This window comes from Scardinius erythrophthalmus (assembly GCF_964197995.2).
Source record: "Scardinius erythrophthalmus genome assembly, chromosome: 19".
Lineage (NCBI taxonomy): Eukaryota > Metazoa > Chordata > Actinopteri > Cypriniformes > Leuciscidae > Scardinius > Scardinius erythrophthalmus.
The window spans coordinates 38,048,284-38,067,180 of record NC_138239.1 but is presented as its reverse complement, the minus strand read 5'-3'; the positions used below and the strand labels follow the sequence as shown (position 1 = coordinate 38,067,180).

At 42.7% G+C, this 18,897-nt stretch overlaps 1 protein-coding gene across 2 annotated transcripts in view; it reads left to right on the top strand.

Annotated features, from left to right (window-relative positions):
* Nucleotides 1–18,576, top strand: part of nek9 (NIMA related kinase 9) — a 36,486-nt gene extending 17,910 nt beyond the window's left edge. The window contains exons 13-23 of one of the 2 annotated variants that reach the window (XM_081347486.1): nt 3,085–3,131; nt 4,016–4,177; nt 5,290–5,398; nt 5,666–5,827; nt 6,471–6,638; nt 7,757–7,816; nt 9,826–10,004; nt 11,144–11,278; nt 11,804–11,896; nt 13,001–13,054; nt 16,531–18,576. In XM_081347486.1, the coding sequence (XP_081203612.1) occupies nt 3,085–3,131; nt 4,016–4,177; nt 5,290–5,398; nt 5,666–5,827; nt 6,471–6,638; nt 7,757–7,816; nt 9,826–10,004; nt 11,144–11,278; nt 11,804–11,896; nt 13,001–13,054; nt 16,531–16,620 (1,259 nt within the window). In that variant the 3' untranslated portion in view covers nt 16,621–18,576. The remainder of the gene's footprint in view (nt 1–3,084; nt 3,132–4,015; nt 4,178–5,289; nt 5,399–5,665; nt 5,828–6,470; nt 6,639–7,756; nt 7,817–9,825; nt 10,005–11,143; nt 11,279–11,803; nt 11,897–13,000; nt 13,055–16,530) is intronic. The other variant, XM_081347487.1, reaches the window with a different exon arrangement.
* Nucleotides 18,577–18,897: the final 321 nt, after the last annotated feature.

The following is an 18,897-nucleotide window of genomic DNA, read 5'->3' as shown; positions in this document are numbered from 1 at the left end:
GGCAAACACACAACACAGCTGACACAGGTAAACACACAACACAGCTGACACAGGCAAACACACAACACAGCTGACACAGGCAAACACACAACACAGCTGACACAGGCAAACACACAACACAGCTGACACAGGCAAACACACAACACAGCTGACACAGGGAAACACACAACACAGCTGACACAGGGAAACACAACACAGCTGACACAGGCAAACACACAGCACAGCTGACACAGGCAAACACACAACACAGCTGACACAGGCAAACACACAACACAGCTGACACAGGTAAACACACAAAACAGCTGACAGGCAAACACACAGCACAGCTGACACAGGCAAACACACAACACAGCTGACACAGGCAAACACACAACACAGCTGACACAGGGAAACACAACACAGCTGACACAGGGAAACACACAACACAGCTGACACAGGGAAACACAACACAGCTGACACAGGTAAACACAGCACAGCTGACACAGGCAAACACACAGCACAGCTGACACAGGCAAACACACAACACAGCTGACACAGGGAAACACAACACAGCTGACACAGGCAAACACACAGCACAGCTGACACAGGCAAACACACAACACAGCTGACACAGGCAAACACACAGCACAGCTGACACAGGCAAACACACAACACAGCTGACACAACACAGCTGACACAGGCAAACACACAACACAGCTGACACAGGGAAACACACAACACAGCGGACACAGGGAAACACACAACACAGCTGACACAGGCAAACACACAACACAGCTGACACAGGGAAACACACAACACAGCTGACACAGGTAAACACACAGCACAGCTGACACAGGCAAACACACAGCACAGCTGACACAGGCAAACACACAACACAGCTGACACAGGCAAACACACAAAACAGCTGACAGAGGCAAACACACAGCACAGCTGACACAGGGAAACACACAACACAACTGACACAGGGAAACACACAACACAGCTGACACAGGGAAACACACAACACAGCTGACACAGGCACACACACAACACAGCTGACACAGGCAAACACACAACACAGCTGACACAGGCAAACACACAACACAGCTGACACAGGCAAACACACAACACAGCTGACACAGGCAAACACACAACACAGCTGACACAGGCAAACACACAACACAGCTGACACAGGTAAACACACAACACAGCTGACACAGGTACACACACAACACAGCTGACACAGGCAAACACACAACACAGCTGACACAGGTAAACACACAAAACAGCTGACAGAGGCAAACACACAGCACAGCTGACACAGGCAAACACACAACACAGCTGACAGGCAAACACACAACACAGCTGACACAGGTAAACACACAGCACAGCTGACACAGGGAAACACACAGCACAGCTGACACAGGGAAACACACAACACAGCTGACACAGGTAAACACACAACACAGCTGACACAGGCAAACACACAACACAGCTGACACAGGCAAACACACTACACAGCTGACACAGGCAAACACACAACACAGCTGACACAGGTAAACACACAACACAGCTGACACAGGTACACACACAACACAGCTGACACAGGCAAACACACAACACAGCTGACACAGGCAAACACACAACACAGCTGACACAGGTAAACACACAAAACAGCTGACAGAGGCAAACACACAGCACAGCTGACACAGGCAAACACACAACACAGCTGACAGGCAAACACACAACACAGCTGACACAGGTAAACACACAGCGCAGCTGACACAGGGAAACACACAGCACAGCTGACACAGGGAAACACACAACACAGCTGACACAGGTAAACACACAACACAGCTGACACAGGCAAACACACAACACAGCTGACACAGGCAAACACACTACACAGCTGACACAGGCAAACACACAACACAGCTGACACAGGTAAACACACAACACAGCTGACACAGGTACACACACAACACAGCTGACACAGGTACACACACAACACAGCTGACACAGGCAAACACACAACACAGCTGACACAGGCAAACACACAACACAGCTGACACAGGGAAACACAACACAGCTGACACAGGTACACACACAACACAGCTGACACAGGCAAACACACAACACAGCTGACACAGGCAAACACACAACACAGCTGACACAGGTAAACACACAACACAGCTGACACAGGTACACACACAACACAGCTGACACAGGTACACACACAACACAGCTGACACAGGCAAACACACAACACAGCTGACACAGGCAAACACACAACACAGCTGACACAGGGAAACACAACACAGCTGACACAGGCAAACACACAACACAGCTGACACAGGGAAACACACAACACAGCTGACACAGGCAAACACACAACACAGCTGACACAGGTAAACACACAACACAGCTGACACAGGCAAACACACAACACAGCTGACACAGGGAAACACACAACACAGCTGATACAGGGAAACACACAACACAGCTGACACAGGCAAACACACAACACAGCTGACACAGGCAAACACACAACACAGCTGACACAGGGAAGCACACAACACAGCTGACACAGGTAAACACACGTGCTAGAAGAGTCTTTGTTTTGTTTGTTTCTGGTCCCGCTTCGGACGCCACGATGCCATCAAGCGGTATCTCTGGTCGTAATCAGTCCTTCACTGACCAATCAGCGTTCATTAGCAGAATGCTAGCGTGTTATGGGCAACAACAACTCAACCTGTGAGAAATCGAAAGGACATAAGTACTTGTTCATTCAACTTTCGACCTATAACCCATGTTGAACTTGCAAAACCTAGAATCAAATCTGAGATTTCTCAACGGCAATCGGGTGAAAGAGACAAATTTAGCCGTCTAGCTCCATAGACTCCCATTCATTCTGCACTCATGGGCGATCGCCCCCAGTGGAACTCTGGTGGAACTATAACCACAATTCGGCACAATAGGACTTAAAAGGGGGTGGCCAGGCTCTCCGTAGACGGGCTCTGCTGCTGCTGAGTGAGTCACATGACCGCACTGACTTCCTGTGACATCACTGCTGCTGAGTGACACTGACGGCGTTTCCCTCCGCAGGTCGACTGGGTTTGGACTGCGAGGACGATTTCTCCTCTCCAATGCAAGTGAGAGAAACTTCACTCATGTTTCACCATTGCCCTCGAATCAAGAATCCTTCATTAACATGATCTAACAATAAAAAACACACCTCAAGTATTTATAAATCTCAGTTAAGGTTCACTTCAACATTTACTAATACATTATTAAAATCAAAAGTTGTATCTGGTAATATTATTTAATGAGTCTGAGCTGGCATGCACTAACTAACAGGGTTCGTACAAGGTGCTTGAAGTGCTGGAATTTGACTTTTTGAAATGTAAGTCTGGGAAAACCCTTGAAAACAATCATATTTATGAAAAGGTACTTAAAGTACTTAAATTAAATTAGTGTTACATTTTCTCGATGATATACAGTAGTTTCATGCAAAATTCACGCTGCAGCCTGTCTGATGTATATATATATATATATATATATATATATATATATATATATATACACACACATACACATAAACATTTTGCATGGCTATGAGCGTGATATTGCTCATGTAAATTTCCAAGTATATGATACAGATTTCATTCTTCAGGTCAATCATATATTAATGAAAAAAAAAACCCAGTTTGAATAAGGAAAGTGATATCTTTGTCATAGCATCCTTTCAATCATTGCATTTGCTGCACTTTATTAGAATATTTGTATTTATCTGTTTACCTTTTTTAGAATTTGAAAGATAATAAAGATATTGTTTGATAAGTGAAATCTCTGATTGTAGTCCTTGAAACCCCAAAAAGTAGTGCTTAAAGTTCTTGAAAGTCCTGGAATTGTATTTTACAGTGTCTGTACGCACCCTGTGAACAGCTGTGTTTTTATTAACGAATGTTAACAAAGATTCATGAATGCTGTGGTGAATGTATGGCTCACTGTAGGCTAATGTGTTGACTAACGGTAGGTGGAGGTTCCTAAAGGTGGGATCATCACCTCTGTGTTCTGCGGCAGCGACGGCACCTTCTTCCTCACCGATTCTGGGAAGGTTTTAGCCTGCGGGAACAACGAGCTCAACAAACTGGGTCTGAATCTAGGCATCACTGGGATCAAAAACCACTCGGGAGAAGTATGTCCATCATTATTCACAGCTCTGCTAGTGAGATCAGTACGGCCCTACGATTCACGCCAGGTGGAAAACATGGATTGAATCACGCTTTACAGTCTTAAAAATTACATTTTGAATGTATAAATCAAACATAGAGCTGCACACTTAGTCAAATATGGACTTGGGCTGTCAAATAAACAATAGAATTTCGAATATTTTTTTAATAAAAAAATACATAAAAAAACAGCAGGTAACTGTAACATTTGAAACTCTGATTCACAAAGAGATAGTAAAACGAATCCACATGAATCCAAGATTGCTTTATACGATGAACAGGTTTAATTTAGACTTTTATTCACACACATTGATCAGTTTATATGTGAATGAAAATAAATAAATCCAAAAAAATTAAAACTCAAAATAGAATTTTTGGAGAAAAAAGTCATAAGGCCCTGTTGTAATATATTATTAAGTTGTTAAATCTGATCAGTTCAGTTGATTCGACATGCTTTTTGATTATTAAAACCTAATTAAACCATTAAAATGATTAAACCATTAAAATAAAAAATAAAAATTTGGAATAAAACAGAATTTGAGTAAAAATCAAACGTATTTCACGGGGCCCTAAATATTTTGGTAAAACTTTACTTAAAGCCTTTATGTATAATGCATTATAAAAGTTTTTTAATGCATTAATTATGCCTTGTAATGCTCCTTATAATGCATTATATAGTCTCATGAATAACTGTACAGTTATAATACTTATCTAATCATTGAACACACCTTTAGAAAGTATAATACATTAAAACACATGATAAACAACCAATTTCAGAATCTGCAAATATCATAATGCATTTTAATTTTGGTTACAATTATTTATGAAAAGAGATAATGCATTATAATGTATATAATGAATACCTTTATAATGCATTATACATAAGGGCTTCAAGTAAAGTGTTACCAAAATGTTGCATCAAGATTTCAATGAATTAGACATGCTTTTTGGTTACTTGCATTTGATTTAACTGTTATAATCCAGAAAAATGATAATGTAAAACCCGACTTTGGTAAATGAGTGTGTTGATGATGTAATGTTGTGATTGTGAGCTGTGTGTGTGTGTGTGTGTGTGTAGAGTTATCAGGGGATCCCGTACACCACCACACTCTCCCTGGTCCGGCTGCTCTCGCGCTTCAAGATCACCTTCATCTCTCCGGGAAAGGCCCACACCGGTGCCATAGACGGTGCGTTTGCACACACACACACTGCTCTCACTGTGCGCCGCCTCGTAACCCATGGTGTTATCCATAAAAAATAAAAATAAGACACTTTCCTTGTCCTGTAGTCCTCCTGGTCTGGCCTGTGCTACTGTAAGCAGTGCCTGAGCTGTGTATTCTGAGCACTTGTTGTGTTGTGTTTGCCTCTTCAAGACGACTCTCTTGCTGTACTCTTCATTTGTAAGTCGCTTTGGACACAGGCGTCTGCTAATGTGAATGTTCATGCCTGTGCAGAGCGAGGGCGTCTGGTGACCTTCGGCTGTAATAAGTACGGGCAGCTGGGGGTCAAGGACTTCAAGAAGCACCAGGGGGTGAAGGTGCTGGTGGGGCCCTTCGGGGGGAAGGTGGTGTGCAAGGTGTCGTGTGGAGACGGCTTCACCATCGCCGCCACTGAGGGTGAGGACCGCTGCAAGAGAGTGTGTTTGTAGTGTCTGTGTAGTGCGTGTTAGTAGTGTGTGTGTGTGTAGTGCGTGTGTGTGTAGTGTGTTTTTATCTAAAAGAATGCGTTAGAGCTGATATTGAAGGAGAAGCATCATAATAATCATCATCATCATCATCACACGTTTAAAAGCATTAAGCAAGTTGGTTGATGAATGTCCAACTATCATTTTAATATTTATGTACTATTAAAGTTTATATTAATATTTTTTATTTATTTTTAACTTTTCATTAAATTTATAGTGCATTTAACTTTTGCATTTAAATTTAAAGTGCATTTAACCCTGCCATTTTTTTTTTATAACTATTACTTAAAATATTACTATTAAGGTTTCATTTATTTTTAAATATACTTGAACAAATTAAAAAAAGCTTATTTATTTTTGTTTATTTTATTTTATTTTGTAATAAAATTGTATTTTATTGCACCCTTTATTTGAATCACTTTCAGTGTTCTTTACAGTAGTTTAGTGTTGGTCAACAGTAATAACCCTGTTATCAGAGCAGTCTGGACTAGGAAGCAGCAGAGGCATTAGTTAGAGGCATTAGCCTCCTCCTCCTCCTCTGCAGTGATGTGTGTGTGTGTGTGTGTGTCCCTCAGATAACCAGATCTTCGCGTGGGGGAACGCGGGGAACGGCCGGCTCGGGATGCCTCCTGATAAAGGCTTCGGCTCTGAGGTGTGTCCGGCTCTGCCCCGGCCCATCTTCGGCTCCTTACACCACGTGCCGGATCTGTCCTGCAGGGGCTGGCACACCATCCTCATCATGGGTGCGTCCTCACACACTGCTCTGCTCACGCTTACTTATCAGCTGAAGTCCGCCGGATGACGCTTCACATGTGAAAGGCAGATCCAGGGCTTTGGTTAAAGCTACAGATTAACATGCCAAATTGGCTTTTCTTACTTAGTGTTTTTGTCTTGTTTTCAGTCCAAATATAAAAAAAATCTTAAATTAAGATGCATTTACTGGATTAATTAAATGCCATTAGGTTTTATGTCTTGTTTTCTGGGGGAATTAATCAAAATTAAATTTTCTGCCAATTTTCTGACCCCATTGGCAGATAATATAGCTTGTTTTAAGCAAAAACTCACTTAATTTGTATTAATTCCCCCAGAAAACAATATATCTTATGGCATTTTACTCATCTAGTAAATGCTTCTTGATTTAAGATTTTTTTTATATTTGGACTGGAAACAAGACAAAAACACTAAGTAAGAAAAGCCAATTTGGCGTGTTACTTTGTTTCCTCACTTTGCTGGGGAAGTTCGTTAAGCCTAATCTGTGCAGATTTAGTGCAAACACTCATGAGTCATCATGATATATTAAATACAGTGTATTGCTCAGAATCTGCTCATATCTGCTTACTTGAACACACACGTCACTACACAACACATAACGGCACGCTTGTTCAGTTGCATTGAAGCAACAGAGAAGATTAAAAGCATTTGGTGAACAGAAAAGACATTGTTATTTTCCAACATCCTGCGTGTTCCTGATGTCCTCTGTCCTGTACTGATCTGTCCAGCTAAAACACATGTTTGGTGATGAGGATGGAAGAGGAAGAGATGTGGGATGACAGGATTTAGTTTGAATAAGAAGTTAATGTATGAAATCCAAATTTGCTGTGGCGTAGTTAATCTGGTTTATTTAAATTAATTGATTTTTTGGCTAGTAGAAGTTCTGAATGGCCGGTAACTTAAAAATATAGTAGCCAAATTGGCCGTTTAGTGAAAACATTAATTTCAAACCCTGGCGGAAACCGATGCATTGTGGGTATTGAGGTTTCTGGCTGAAGGGAGCGTCTATTAAACGGCCATCTGTGTAGCTGTGAATCCCCTCTTTAAGGGAATGTTTGGAGTTTAACTTCCTGTTCATGTCTATTGACAGAGAAAGTCCTGAACTCCAAAACCATCCGCTCAAACAGCAGCGGCCTGTCCATCGGGAGCGGTAAGATCACATATCTCCTGTGGTTATTCAGTATTCATGTGTGAGAGCCAGTGGTGCTTTAGGATCATTCAGTTACTGTTATAGTTTTTATTAATATTAGCATTTTATATTTTCTGTTTTCATTTGTTAAAGTTTTATTAAATTTGTTTTTTGTAATTTGAATTAGTTTTTTTTTTTGTAGTTTTAATAATTTTTTATTTAAGTTTTAGTTTTTTGAGTGTGTCAAGTTAAATTAAATGTAAATGAGAAATGTTGGCTCTGCAGCTAGTCGGAATAAAAGTGTACTGTGTGTGTACTGCATGTGTGTGTGGCGTGTAGCGCATGTGCGTTGTGCATGTACAGCGCTTTTGTAGTGTGTGTGTGTGTGTAGTCGGGGTGCAACGGTTCAAATTGCTCACGGTTCGGTTTGTATCACGGCTTCGGTACGGTTCGGTATGTGCCGTGTTCAGGGAGAAATGGACTACTGTCAAAAAATAAAAAAATAAAATAAGAACAAATAATCAAACTACAAACAAGAGCACAAATAAATACAAAAGAGCAAAGATAGTAATAAAATAAACAGTGCTTTTCAGGTTACAGACCATTAACATTAGTTTTCAGCTGCAGAAATGGTAAAATAACACTGCATATTTGACAGATTAATCCTTATTAAAGTCACAAAAGCTATTCAAGAGCTGTGAGTGATTTCCTTGTCTTTTGTTGTTTGATTAACATTAAAAACACAGACAACAGAATATTAGGCTGCTGTCACTTTAAGACATAATGCATTGATCCAATACACTGATACTGATACACACGCCTCGACTGTTCATTCACTTAAGACGTAACCGACTGTCTGCTAGGATACTCACTGAGACCGGCATGCTGACAAGATGTGCGTAGAGTTTGTGTGGTGCTTGTGTGTATAGTGTTTGTGTAGTCTGTGTGTGTAGCATGTGTGTATAGTGTTTGTGTAGTCTGTGTGTGTAGCGTGTGTATAGTGTTTGTGTAGTCTGTGTGTGTAGCGTGTGTAGTGTTTGTGTAGTCTGTGTGTGTAGCGTGTGTAGTGTTTGTGTAGTCTGTGTGTGTAGCGTGTGTATAGTGTTTGTGTAGTCTGTGTGTGTAGCGTGTGTATAGTGTTTGTGTAGTCTGTGTGTGTAGCGTGTGTAGTGTTTGTGTAGTCTGTGTGTGTAGCGTGTGTAGTGTTTGTGTAGTCTGTGTGTGTAGCGTGTGTATAGTGTTTGTGTAGTCTGTGTGTGTAGCGTGTGTATAGTGTTTGTGTAGTCTGTGTGTGTAGCGTGTGTATAGTGTTTGTGTAGTCTGTGTGTGTAGCGTGTGTATAGTGTTTGTGTAGTCTGTGTGTGTAGCGTGTGTATAGTGTTTGTGTAGTCTGTGTGTGTAGCGTGTGTAGTGTTTGTGTAGTCTGTGTGTGTAGCGTGTGTAGTGTTTGTGTAGTCTGTGTGTGTAGCGTGTGTAGTGTTTGTGTAGTCTGTGTGTGTAGCGTGTGTATAGTGTTTGTGTAGTCTGTGTGTGTAGCGTGTGTATAGTGTTTGTGTAGTCTGTGTGTGTAGCATGTGTATAGTGTTTGTGTAGTCTGTGTGTGTAGCGTGTGTATAGTGTTTGTGTAGTCTGTGTGTGTAGCATGTGTATAGTGTTTGTGTAGTCTGTGTGTAGCGTGTGTATAGTGTTTGTGTAGTCTGTGTGTGTAGCATGTGTATAGTGTTTGTGTAGTCTGTGTGTGTAGCGTGTGTATAGTGTTTGTGTAGTCTGTGTGTGTAGCGTGTGTATAGTGTTTGTGTAGTCTGTGTGTGTAGCGTGTGTATAGTGTTTGTGTAGTCTGTGTGTGTAGCATGTGTATAGTGTTTGTGTAGTCTGTGTGTGTAGCGTGTGTATAGTGTTTGTGTAGTCTGTGTGTGTAGCGTGTGTATAGTGTTTGTGTAGTCTGTGTGTGTAGCGTGTGTGTAGCATGTGTGTAGCGTTTGTGTAGCGTGTAGAGTGTGTGTGTAACGGTTGAGTATGCCGGTCCTCAGGCCAGTGCTCGACCTCCTCGGTGGATCTGGAGACGGGCTCGGCCACAGACTCAGAGCTGCGAGAGGGCATGCTGGGAGGAACCGTGGAGGCGGATCTGGGGGAGCGGGGTCTGCAGACGCCCATCTTCTCCATCGACAGCAGGACCGGCCAGAGCTCCTGCCCCTCGTGGCTGCGCAAGGTGAAGCCAGGGTCCTCCGCCCGCACACCACACGGCCTTCACACACACTCAAATTACAGCAGAACGGCTTTAATTCAGAAAGTCATGGCATAAACATTACATGCACTGCAAAAATCTTGCTCTGTATTTGTGTCTTATTCAGTGCAAATAGCACTCTTAAAGGTGACATATCATGCCCCTTTTCACAAGATGTAATGTAAATCTATGGTGTCCGCAGAATGTGCCTGAAATTTCAGCTCAAAATCCCCAGATCATTTATTACAGCTTGTCAAATTTGCCACTTTTTGGGTGTGAGCAAAAACGTGCCGTTGTTTTGTGTGTCTCTTTAAATGCAAATGAGCTTTAGCTCCGCCTCCGTCCAGAAGAGGGCGGAGTCTTTACACGAGCTTCAGAAACTCCAGCAATAACAGAACAGGCCAATCTCACTCATCCAGAATCCCAGAATAACCAGTAGCGAGTGCAGCCTTACGGAGAGACTCAGGAAGAGCTTCTGAATGTTAGTGGAGACATTTCTGTAGTTGTTGTGGAGTTACACTGATCATCTCATCATCATGTTGAACTTCTCCACAAGTGTCCACAGTTCCTGAGGTGTTTATAAGACAGCGGTGACATGTTCTGGTCAATAGTGTTCAGTGCTCGTCTGTGCTCAACCACAGAACAGCTTCAGGCTCTGCTGGATCTTCATCAGTGCGTTAGAACTGGTCTCTGTTGGCGCTCGAGAAACCAAATGTCGGCTGGTGTGTGTAAACGTGCAGATTAAGGGCCGGTAATATTATAATAAGATCCTCTTCATACGTCAGAAGGAGAGCGAAATCTGATTGGCTTATTTTATAACATGCTTGCAGAGAAAGGCTCACCAGAACACAGTTACTGGGTTTCACTTTTCAGGTTTTCTGGGTCGGTAGATGCACCCGATTATAGCACTGACACACGGGGAAAGTCAGATTTTCATGATATGTCCCCTTTAAATCAAGACACATTTACTGGAGAAGCAAAATAAAGATATAAATTAAATAAACCACACAGCTTTTGCCATAAAAAATGTCTACCAATCTTGTACCCTTCAATTTCTGTTGCTTGGTCTTAAAGTCTTCCTTCATAAAGCCTTGCTGTGTGTTTCTCTCTGGCTGTGAGTGCAGGAGCTGCTGGACGCAGAGTTCATCCCCCTGCCGAACGACTCCCGAGACTCCATCGAGCCGCTGCCGCCCTCCTACCCCGAGAGCAACACGCTGCCGTACGAGGAGCTGGACCAGCTCAAAGCCAAGAGCCTGATGGTACTGAACGCTCTGCTGATCCAATCAGGAAGAAATAAAGGATTAGTTCATTTCGGAATTAAAACTTCCTGATGATTTACTCTCCTCCTCGTCATCCGAGATGTTCATGTCTTTCTTTCTTCAGTGGAAAAGAAATGAAGGTTTTTGAGGAAAACACTCCAGGATGTTCCTCCATATAGTGTCTTCAATGGGGTCCAACGGGTCGAAGGTCCAGATGTGAGTTTCAGTGCAGCTTCAAAGTCTCGACACGATCCAGCCGAGGAATAAGAGTCTTATCTTATCTTATTCGACCCGTTGGACCCCATTGAAGACACTATATGGAGGAACATCCTGGGGTGTTTTCCTCAAAAACCTTCATTTCTTTTCCATTGAAGAAAGAAAGTCATGAACATCTAGGATGACGTGGAGGAGAGTGAATCATCAGGAAATGTTAATTCTGAAGTGAACTACTCCTTTAATGACTATCAGCAGTCGACTGGTGTTTGTTTGTGTGTCTCAAGCCGCTGTGTTGTGTGTGTTCGGCAGCCGACAGCATGTGTGGATTACGAGCGGATGAACGGCGCAGAGACGGCCCGATCCGATCAGAGCTGCTGCGGAGCGAGCGTCGAGCTGGCACACGTACGCATGATGTCCAACATCTCACCGCATGACCTGTTACTTTTAATCAAATATACAGATGCTTAAATAAAGGTGCATTAATGGCATGTCGTCTTTACTGTAATCACGAGATTGCGACCTGTAAAAAGCATTCACGTCCTTGTAGAACTCGTAATTACAACTTGTACACTGGGAATTTTCTTAGAGCTCTGACTTACACCACATGATTCAATTTGGCTTTGATAGTGTTTAAATATAAAACGGATCTGAGTAGAAGGAATATTCAGTGAAGCCCATAATTAAACGTTAGAGAGGTTTTGAACACTATTTTCAGTGATATATATCTGATTGTCACTCCATCATCTAACTGAAGTAAGAAGCTGAAATACATGCACAGGTTTCATGATAGTTATTACAGAAACTACAGTTTATAGTTGTATATTTTTAAGTAACACTTTATCATAAGCTTTCATTTTTTATAATTGGTTAACTACATTAGTTAACATGAACTAACATTTATTAATATTAGTTCATGTTAATTTCACCATATTCTAATACATATTTCAAATCAGCAGTTGTATCTATGCAGTATGACAACGATCAGTTGTGTTTTAATTAACTAACTTAATTAATTTAATTCACTTTAATTTTAAATGCTTTACAATACATATATTGCTCATAGTTAGCTAATGTTAATGAATGAGACCTTATTGTAAAGTATTTTTCAGATTTCTGCAAATAATGATTTGTTGGATAAAATCTGTGTTCAAGTTTAAAGTTTTTTAAACCTTATTTCTAATATGAAAACTCTGGGGTAATAATCACAATTTTTCCCAGCATATCACTTTCCCTTTCCAGTTCCAGTAAGATATTATATATTACGTATGGCATAGTAAGAAAAAGAGAGTGAATGGCTCTAATTTTAATTTTAGAAGGTAAATATAAATACAGTGGGCGTTTAAGTCTTTAAAGGGGAAGCCTTCGCGGGTTTGAGGCCAGCTGGAAAATGCTCATGTGTCATTGCTTTTTGAACGAAACATGGATGTCCAGTAATCTTGTCATGTTAAAAAGAATGTTTGGCTGATTTGAATATTGAATATAATGAAGTCATGTTGTGTTTTTCAGCTCAGAGAAACCGTGAACCGGCAGGAAGCTCAAATCCAGATGTTACAGAAGCAGGTCAGTTCAGAGCGAGTGCTGTGAGAAATAACCTCAGATAAGTGCAGTTCCCTTTCAGTCGGTCACTCGACGTCACGTCCTCTACCTCGAGTTGTCTTGCTCTGAGCCGTGTAAAAGGCAGGGCAAAGATGTGCTTGTTCGGACATTAACCGACAAGGTGGTCTACGCTCCTGTCGCAGCTCGCCCGCCATCTCCTCCTCTGGAGTCAGAAGCACCTGAGGAGAGTGGCGACTCCACCCCAGGTGGCCCAGCTGATCTAGCGTAGTTTCGGAGACGCACAGGTCAATCTGAGCGCCTCTCCAGAGAACACCCACTGCCAGCTGTTTTTTCTCCCTGACCGAGGGATGCACTGGCACACAGACCCTGTGCAAGCCAGGGAGGAAGAGGAGCAGGTCTTACTAGTTGCGCCCTACTGAGCCAACCGGACCTGGTTCCCAGAACTCATGCTCCTCGCGACTGCCCCTCTCTGGCGCATTCCTCTGAGGACGGACCTTCTTTCTCAGAGACAGGTCACCCTATGGCACCCGCGCCCTGACTGGTTACATTGGCCTCCATCAAGAGCAGAGGTCTTCAATCCTGCTCCCGGAGGGTCACGGTCCTGCAGAGTTTAGTTCCAACCCTAATCAAACATACCTGAATCAGCTCATCAAGCTCTTCAGAATCGCTTGAATATTCAAAGGCAGGTGTGCTGAGGCAGGAACTGAACTCTGCAGGACAGTGGCCCTCCAGGAGCAGGACTGAAGACCTCTAATCAAGAGGGTAGGGGACCTGCAGGCATTTTCGGTCAACGAATCGTGCCTAGAGTTCAGGCTGGGTGACGGCCATGTTGTACTGAGACCCCGGCCTGGCTATGTGCCCAAGGTTCCTACCACTCCCTTTGGGGATCAGGTGGTGAACCTGCATGCGCTGCCCCTGGAGGAGGCAGACCCAGCCCTGGCTTTGCTCTTGTCTCAAAGTCAAACTCAAAGCCTCAGGACCTCAGACCAGTTCTTTGTCTGTTACGGAGGCCAGCAGAAGGGAAAGGCGGTCTCCAAGCAGAGAATGGCCCACTGGATAGTGGACGCCATCGCCTTGGCTTACGAAGCAGAGGGCGTGCCTTGCCCGCTCAGGCTGCGAGCTCACTCAACAAGAAGTGTTGCATCCTCCTGGCACGTGGCGCCTCGCTAGCAGATATTTGTAGAGCTGCGGGCTGGGCGACACCCAACACGTTCGCTAGGTTCTATAGCCTCGGTCTAGAGCCGGTTTCCTCCTGTGTTCTCACCTCTAACGGGTCGAAGCAGCGAGAGGCCCGTCTCTTGTTGCCTACAGTTTCGCTCATGTCTCCAGAGTGAAAAACCTGTTGAGTCCTCCATCACCCTCGGCAGCCGGATGTGGCGGAGCGTCTGGCGTCAGGCCTATATCAATTCACTTCCTTTTTATTGTCATTGCATGTATTATACAATGAAAGTAATTAGCAAACCTTACGGTGCATCCACACATGACAACACAACAACAATAATTAAGACACCATAAATGTAACACACTACAATACAGAAACTTGACAGTTTTATGTAAAGATATTACACATTGTTTTCACAAAGTGATCCTTACTGTAAGTGTAATGCAATCTTTTTTTTCAATAGGATTGCACTGTAGTGCAATCCCATTCATCATTAAATGATATCCCGCTGAATCCTTGAGAACCGGGTCTAGGCTGGGTGCCAAATGTGTAACTCTGCGAGGATCCCATATGTTGATTTTTCCACGGTTGCTCCTAAACGGAAGCCCGTGTCTTTCCCTTTGGGAAGAACCCATCTCCTAGGATATTGGTGTCACCCCAATACTCCATATGTAAACAACCCCACGGGGTTATGTGTTATCTCCACATGACTCCTTCAGGGAAGGATGTGGCTTCCGCAGCGTTCCTTTTCCAATGGAAAGGGCACGCTTTCCCAGTGTTATCCAATAGTCTCACTGAGCCGGAACTGCAGTGATGGACTTCTCTGTGTAAGCCGTGTCCCATCAGGTGAGAGGGAGTAGGAGGGTTACACAGGGCGCTGGATGGGGTCATCAGCTGTGGCGCTTTGGTAGGGATTCCTATTCGTTGGTGATTAACGTGGCGTCGAGAGTGACCGACTGAAAGGGAACGTCTCAGTTACGTGTGTCTCCCGCTGGGACAGCCACGTCACCGGCTCGGCTCCTCAGGGAAAGCCTGAAGATGCAGTGCACCTGCTGCTCATTATATGCATGTGCAGTGATGCAGCGCAGCTGATGCAATCATCGCATGCCAATGTGCACTGCCTCGTTTTAGTTACACTCGAAGTAGATTGGCCTCTCTAGCGAGATTCCTATTCGTCGGTAATCTACGTGATGTCTCTGTTCCCTCCTTCAGGGAATGAGGGTTACATGTGCAATTGAGACGTTCTCTCTTCTCAGAGCGGATCAGACACCGACAGCACGAGATCGAAGAGGATATCATGTGATTCACGCTCATCCGCTGCACTTCTAATAAACTGTGTGGAATTTAAAGTGCCCCTTTTATGCTTTTTGGGATATGCCCTTTCCTGTGTGTGATGGAGCTGTTTGTGAATGTGAAAGACTGCCAAGATCAGAGTGCAGATGAATGGAGTTTTTGTCTCTCAAAAGAAAGAAGTGATTCTGAACTGAAACGAGTCATCAGTAATTCAGTCTCACTTCCTGATGAATCTGCGTAGGTTTGTAACTAATTTGCATAATGCCAGCCTGTGGTCTTGATTGGCTGAACAGCGTCTCTTAGCCCCGCCCTTAAACACTGTAGTTTATCTGAGACTGGAAGAGACTGAGACGCCATCGTTCTTGTTCGTATCACTGTGATGAAGAGCTGAGATTCAGATGTGATAATGAGTGTTTGGTATCTGACCAATCAGAGCAGATTGGGTCATCTGACCAATCACAGCAGAGCAGCTCTCAGAGAGGCGGGGTTTAGAGAGACCTTTATTCGAAGAGTTTCAGACACTGAGAGGAAAGAGCTGACGCTGCAGTGAAGATTATGAGAAAATTAAAGTGTTTTAGACCTTTGATGCATTTAACTTGTTGTAGGAGACCTTAAAAAGAAAATTAGGAGCCTTTAAAATAGCATATAATAGGGGCACTTTAAGTTATTTTGCTTTTATATACAAATAAATATGATGAACAAGACACCCAAAATACTTGGTATTTAATTCCATCTGACAGACGTGTTTTCCATTTATTTTTAGTTCAATATATGGACATGTTTTTGGATTTTTTAGTAATATCACATAGAGAGATCGCACTGTCAGAGAGTTTGGGAAAACTACATAATTTATACACATTAAAACATGATATCAAAGTTACAAAATCAATTATTTTAGAAGAGAACGATTCATCACGGTGGTTTACTTTAAACCAATGAGTGTTGAGCTGTGCCGTCAGATAGCCGTTTCCCATCATGCAGTGCGTGGGGCGCAGCTCTAACGCGGTTCTGTCTGTGGTTTCAGTTCAGCGATCAGCTGGAGGAGAACGAGAGACTGTGGAAGGCCATCCAGAGCCTCGGCGCAGACGCCAGCCAGAGCCACGAAGAAGAGTGAGACTCCCAGCATCCCTCAGTCATCAGCTATCAGTGCCTGTGTGTTAGAGCTAAGCCAAGATCACCGAACAGCCAAAGACTCCATCCTGCTGCTAATGTCAAGCCAAATCTGGGATCTGGGAACGCTTCATCTGGGAACAGCAGCGGGGTAATCGTCAGACGGTCCTCCAGGATGAATGTAAGGAAAGTGTCATAAACCGTTGCGTTCAGGCCTCGAGACGTGGGTTTACTCTGAATGCTTTTATATTGAACATTTAGTTTTCAAAGAAGCTCTTTTGTGTCAAAGAGATGAAACTGTTAACTCTTTCCCCACCGGCGTTTCTGATCACTTTCACAAAGTTTTCACGGAATATTCTGTTGTATGAAAATCTGAACATGCAAACTATCAAAAGAAAGAGCAGAGGCTCAACATTTTATTCTAGCTTTATCAACACTTCAATGTGGGTTTCATTAAAAAAAAGCAACATTTTGAACTATAAGCTGAGAAAATCAAGTTTTGGTCAAAGTTTACAGTGTGCGTCAGCATTGCTTGTTTCTGCGTCGTCTTCTCCTGTGTTTTGATCTGGAGATGCAGCACTCTTTCAGATGATGTGTAATTGCGCCCCCTACTGTATAACAGTGAGAACATGGATAGCCGGAAGATTCTGTCAATGGCGGGGAAAGAGTTCAACCCTAAGGCCTGGTTTCACAGACAGGGTTTAGATTAAGTCAGGATTAGGCCTTGGTTCAATCAGGACATTTAAGTAGATTTTATAATCGTGCCTTAGAAAAAAAACATTACTGGTGTGCATCTTGAGATCTCAAAGTCCTCCTGTGGTGTAAATACAGCTTTTAATGTTGTTTATGTGTCTATGTGGTGTTTTTAATCTGCTTTAAGACAAACCATGTGTAAGTTCATAAGTCGACAGCATTGCTGAGTATTTCCTCCTTAAAACTGCAGTGAACCAAAGACAGTCTCAAAAACACACTTTGACATCGCTGGTGTTTCTGACGTCACAAACTACCTTGTAACCAATCAGATCAACGTGTGATCGTCAACCAGTGGATCTCTGAGCTGAGTGAGTGAGTGGAGGCGGGGCTCATTTGCATATTCATAGAACCGCGAATACTAAATGAGGCGAGGGTGTCGAGTTAAAGTCAAGATATTTTAAGTCATGAAGACTTTCTTTTCTTGGGAAAAAAACGTTTAAATGTCATTTTAATGATCAAAGATGAGTTTTAAGGGATACAGTTGATTACCGGGGGACTTAAAACAGCTCAAACATGCATTAGTCTGAGACCAGCTCAATCCTCGTCTGTGAAACTTGTGTCTCTATATCAGTGTTAATGTTTTGCGGTTGCACATCTGCTATTGTGACTGATGTATTTCAGTCAGAGATTTTTACAAGCAAACTTTAAAGTGTGAATGTGAAGCCAAAACACGGTTTATCTGCGTCACGGGACGAGACTCTTCATACGCACTCCAGTTTCTGCTGAGATGTGCATCTAAAGACACGCTGTGTGCCGTGATTTCACCTGATATCAGAGTCCGACTGTTGTGCATACACGCGTGTCAAAACTACTGAACTTATTGCCTTCTGTTGTATTTCTTGATCGTTCTTTGCTTATTTTGTTTACATTGCCATATATCGCGGAGCGAGCGCATGTGGTGTTGAACTATACTGAGCTCAGCTCCCGTGCTCTCGCTCTGCCTCCGCATCGGACTGACTTACACGTGTCTTTGAAGCAACTACAACCAAAAATGCAAATATGTTTTTGTTCTCTGTGTGTGTATCTTATCTGGAGTTTGTTTTTAGATTTTAGTCTGTTGTTTTGTTTCCATTTTCTGTACTCTGAAACTGTATCATAATTATGGGACTTGCTCTTGAGGTGTTTTTATGCTTTGTTCACTCGTATCAGACACTGATTGATGCACATTTTTAATAAAACGGGGAAAAAAAGTTGAGGCAAAAAGTCACATTGATGTTGGAGTCATTTTTTATGTTGCATCTTTATTTAATTCTTTAATTTCAGTGTTGACCAATACTTTTTTGGTTCGTTTTTATTTTGTTTCATAATTGTTTTATTTGCATGTTGCTAAACAGCCTAATATCAGTGTCGTCAGGATCTGAATGATTTAGTTTGAAATTGATGCCATTTGCAACATTTTTGAGTGTAGAGAACTCTATACTATTACATATTAATATTTTAATGCAATTGTTTATAGTAAATAGATATTTGTGTTAAAGTCCCTCTATGGTGAAAATCCAGCTTTTAATGTTGTTTATGTGTCTATGTG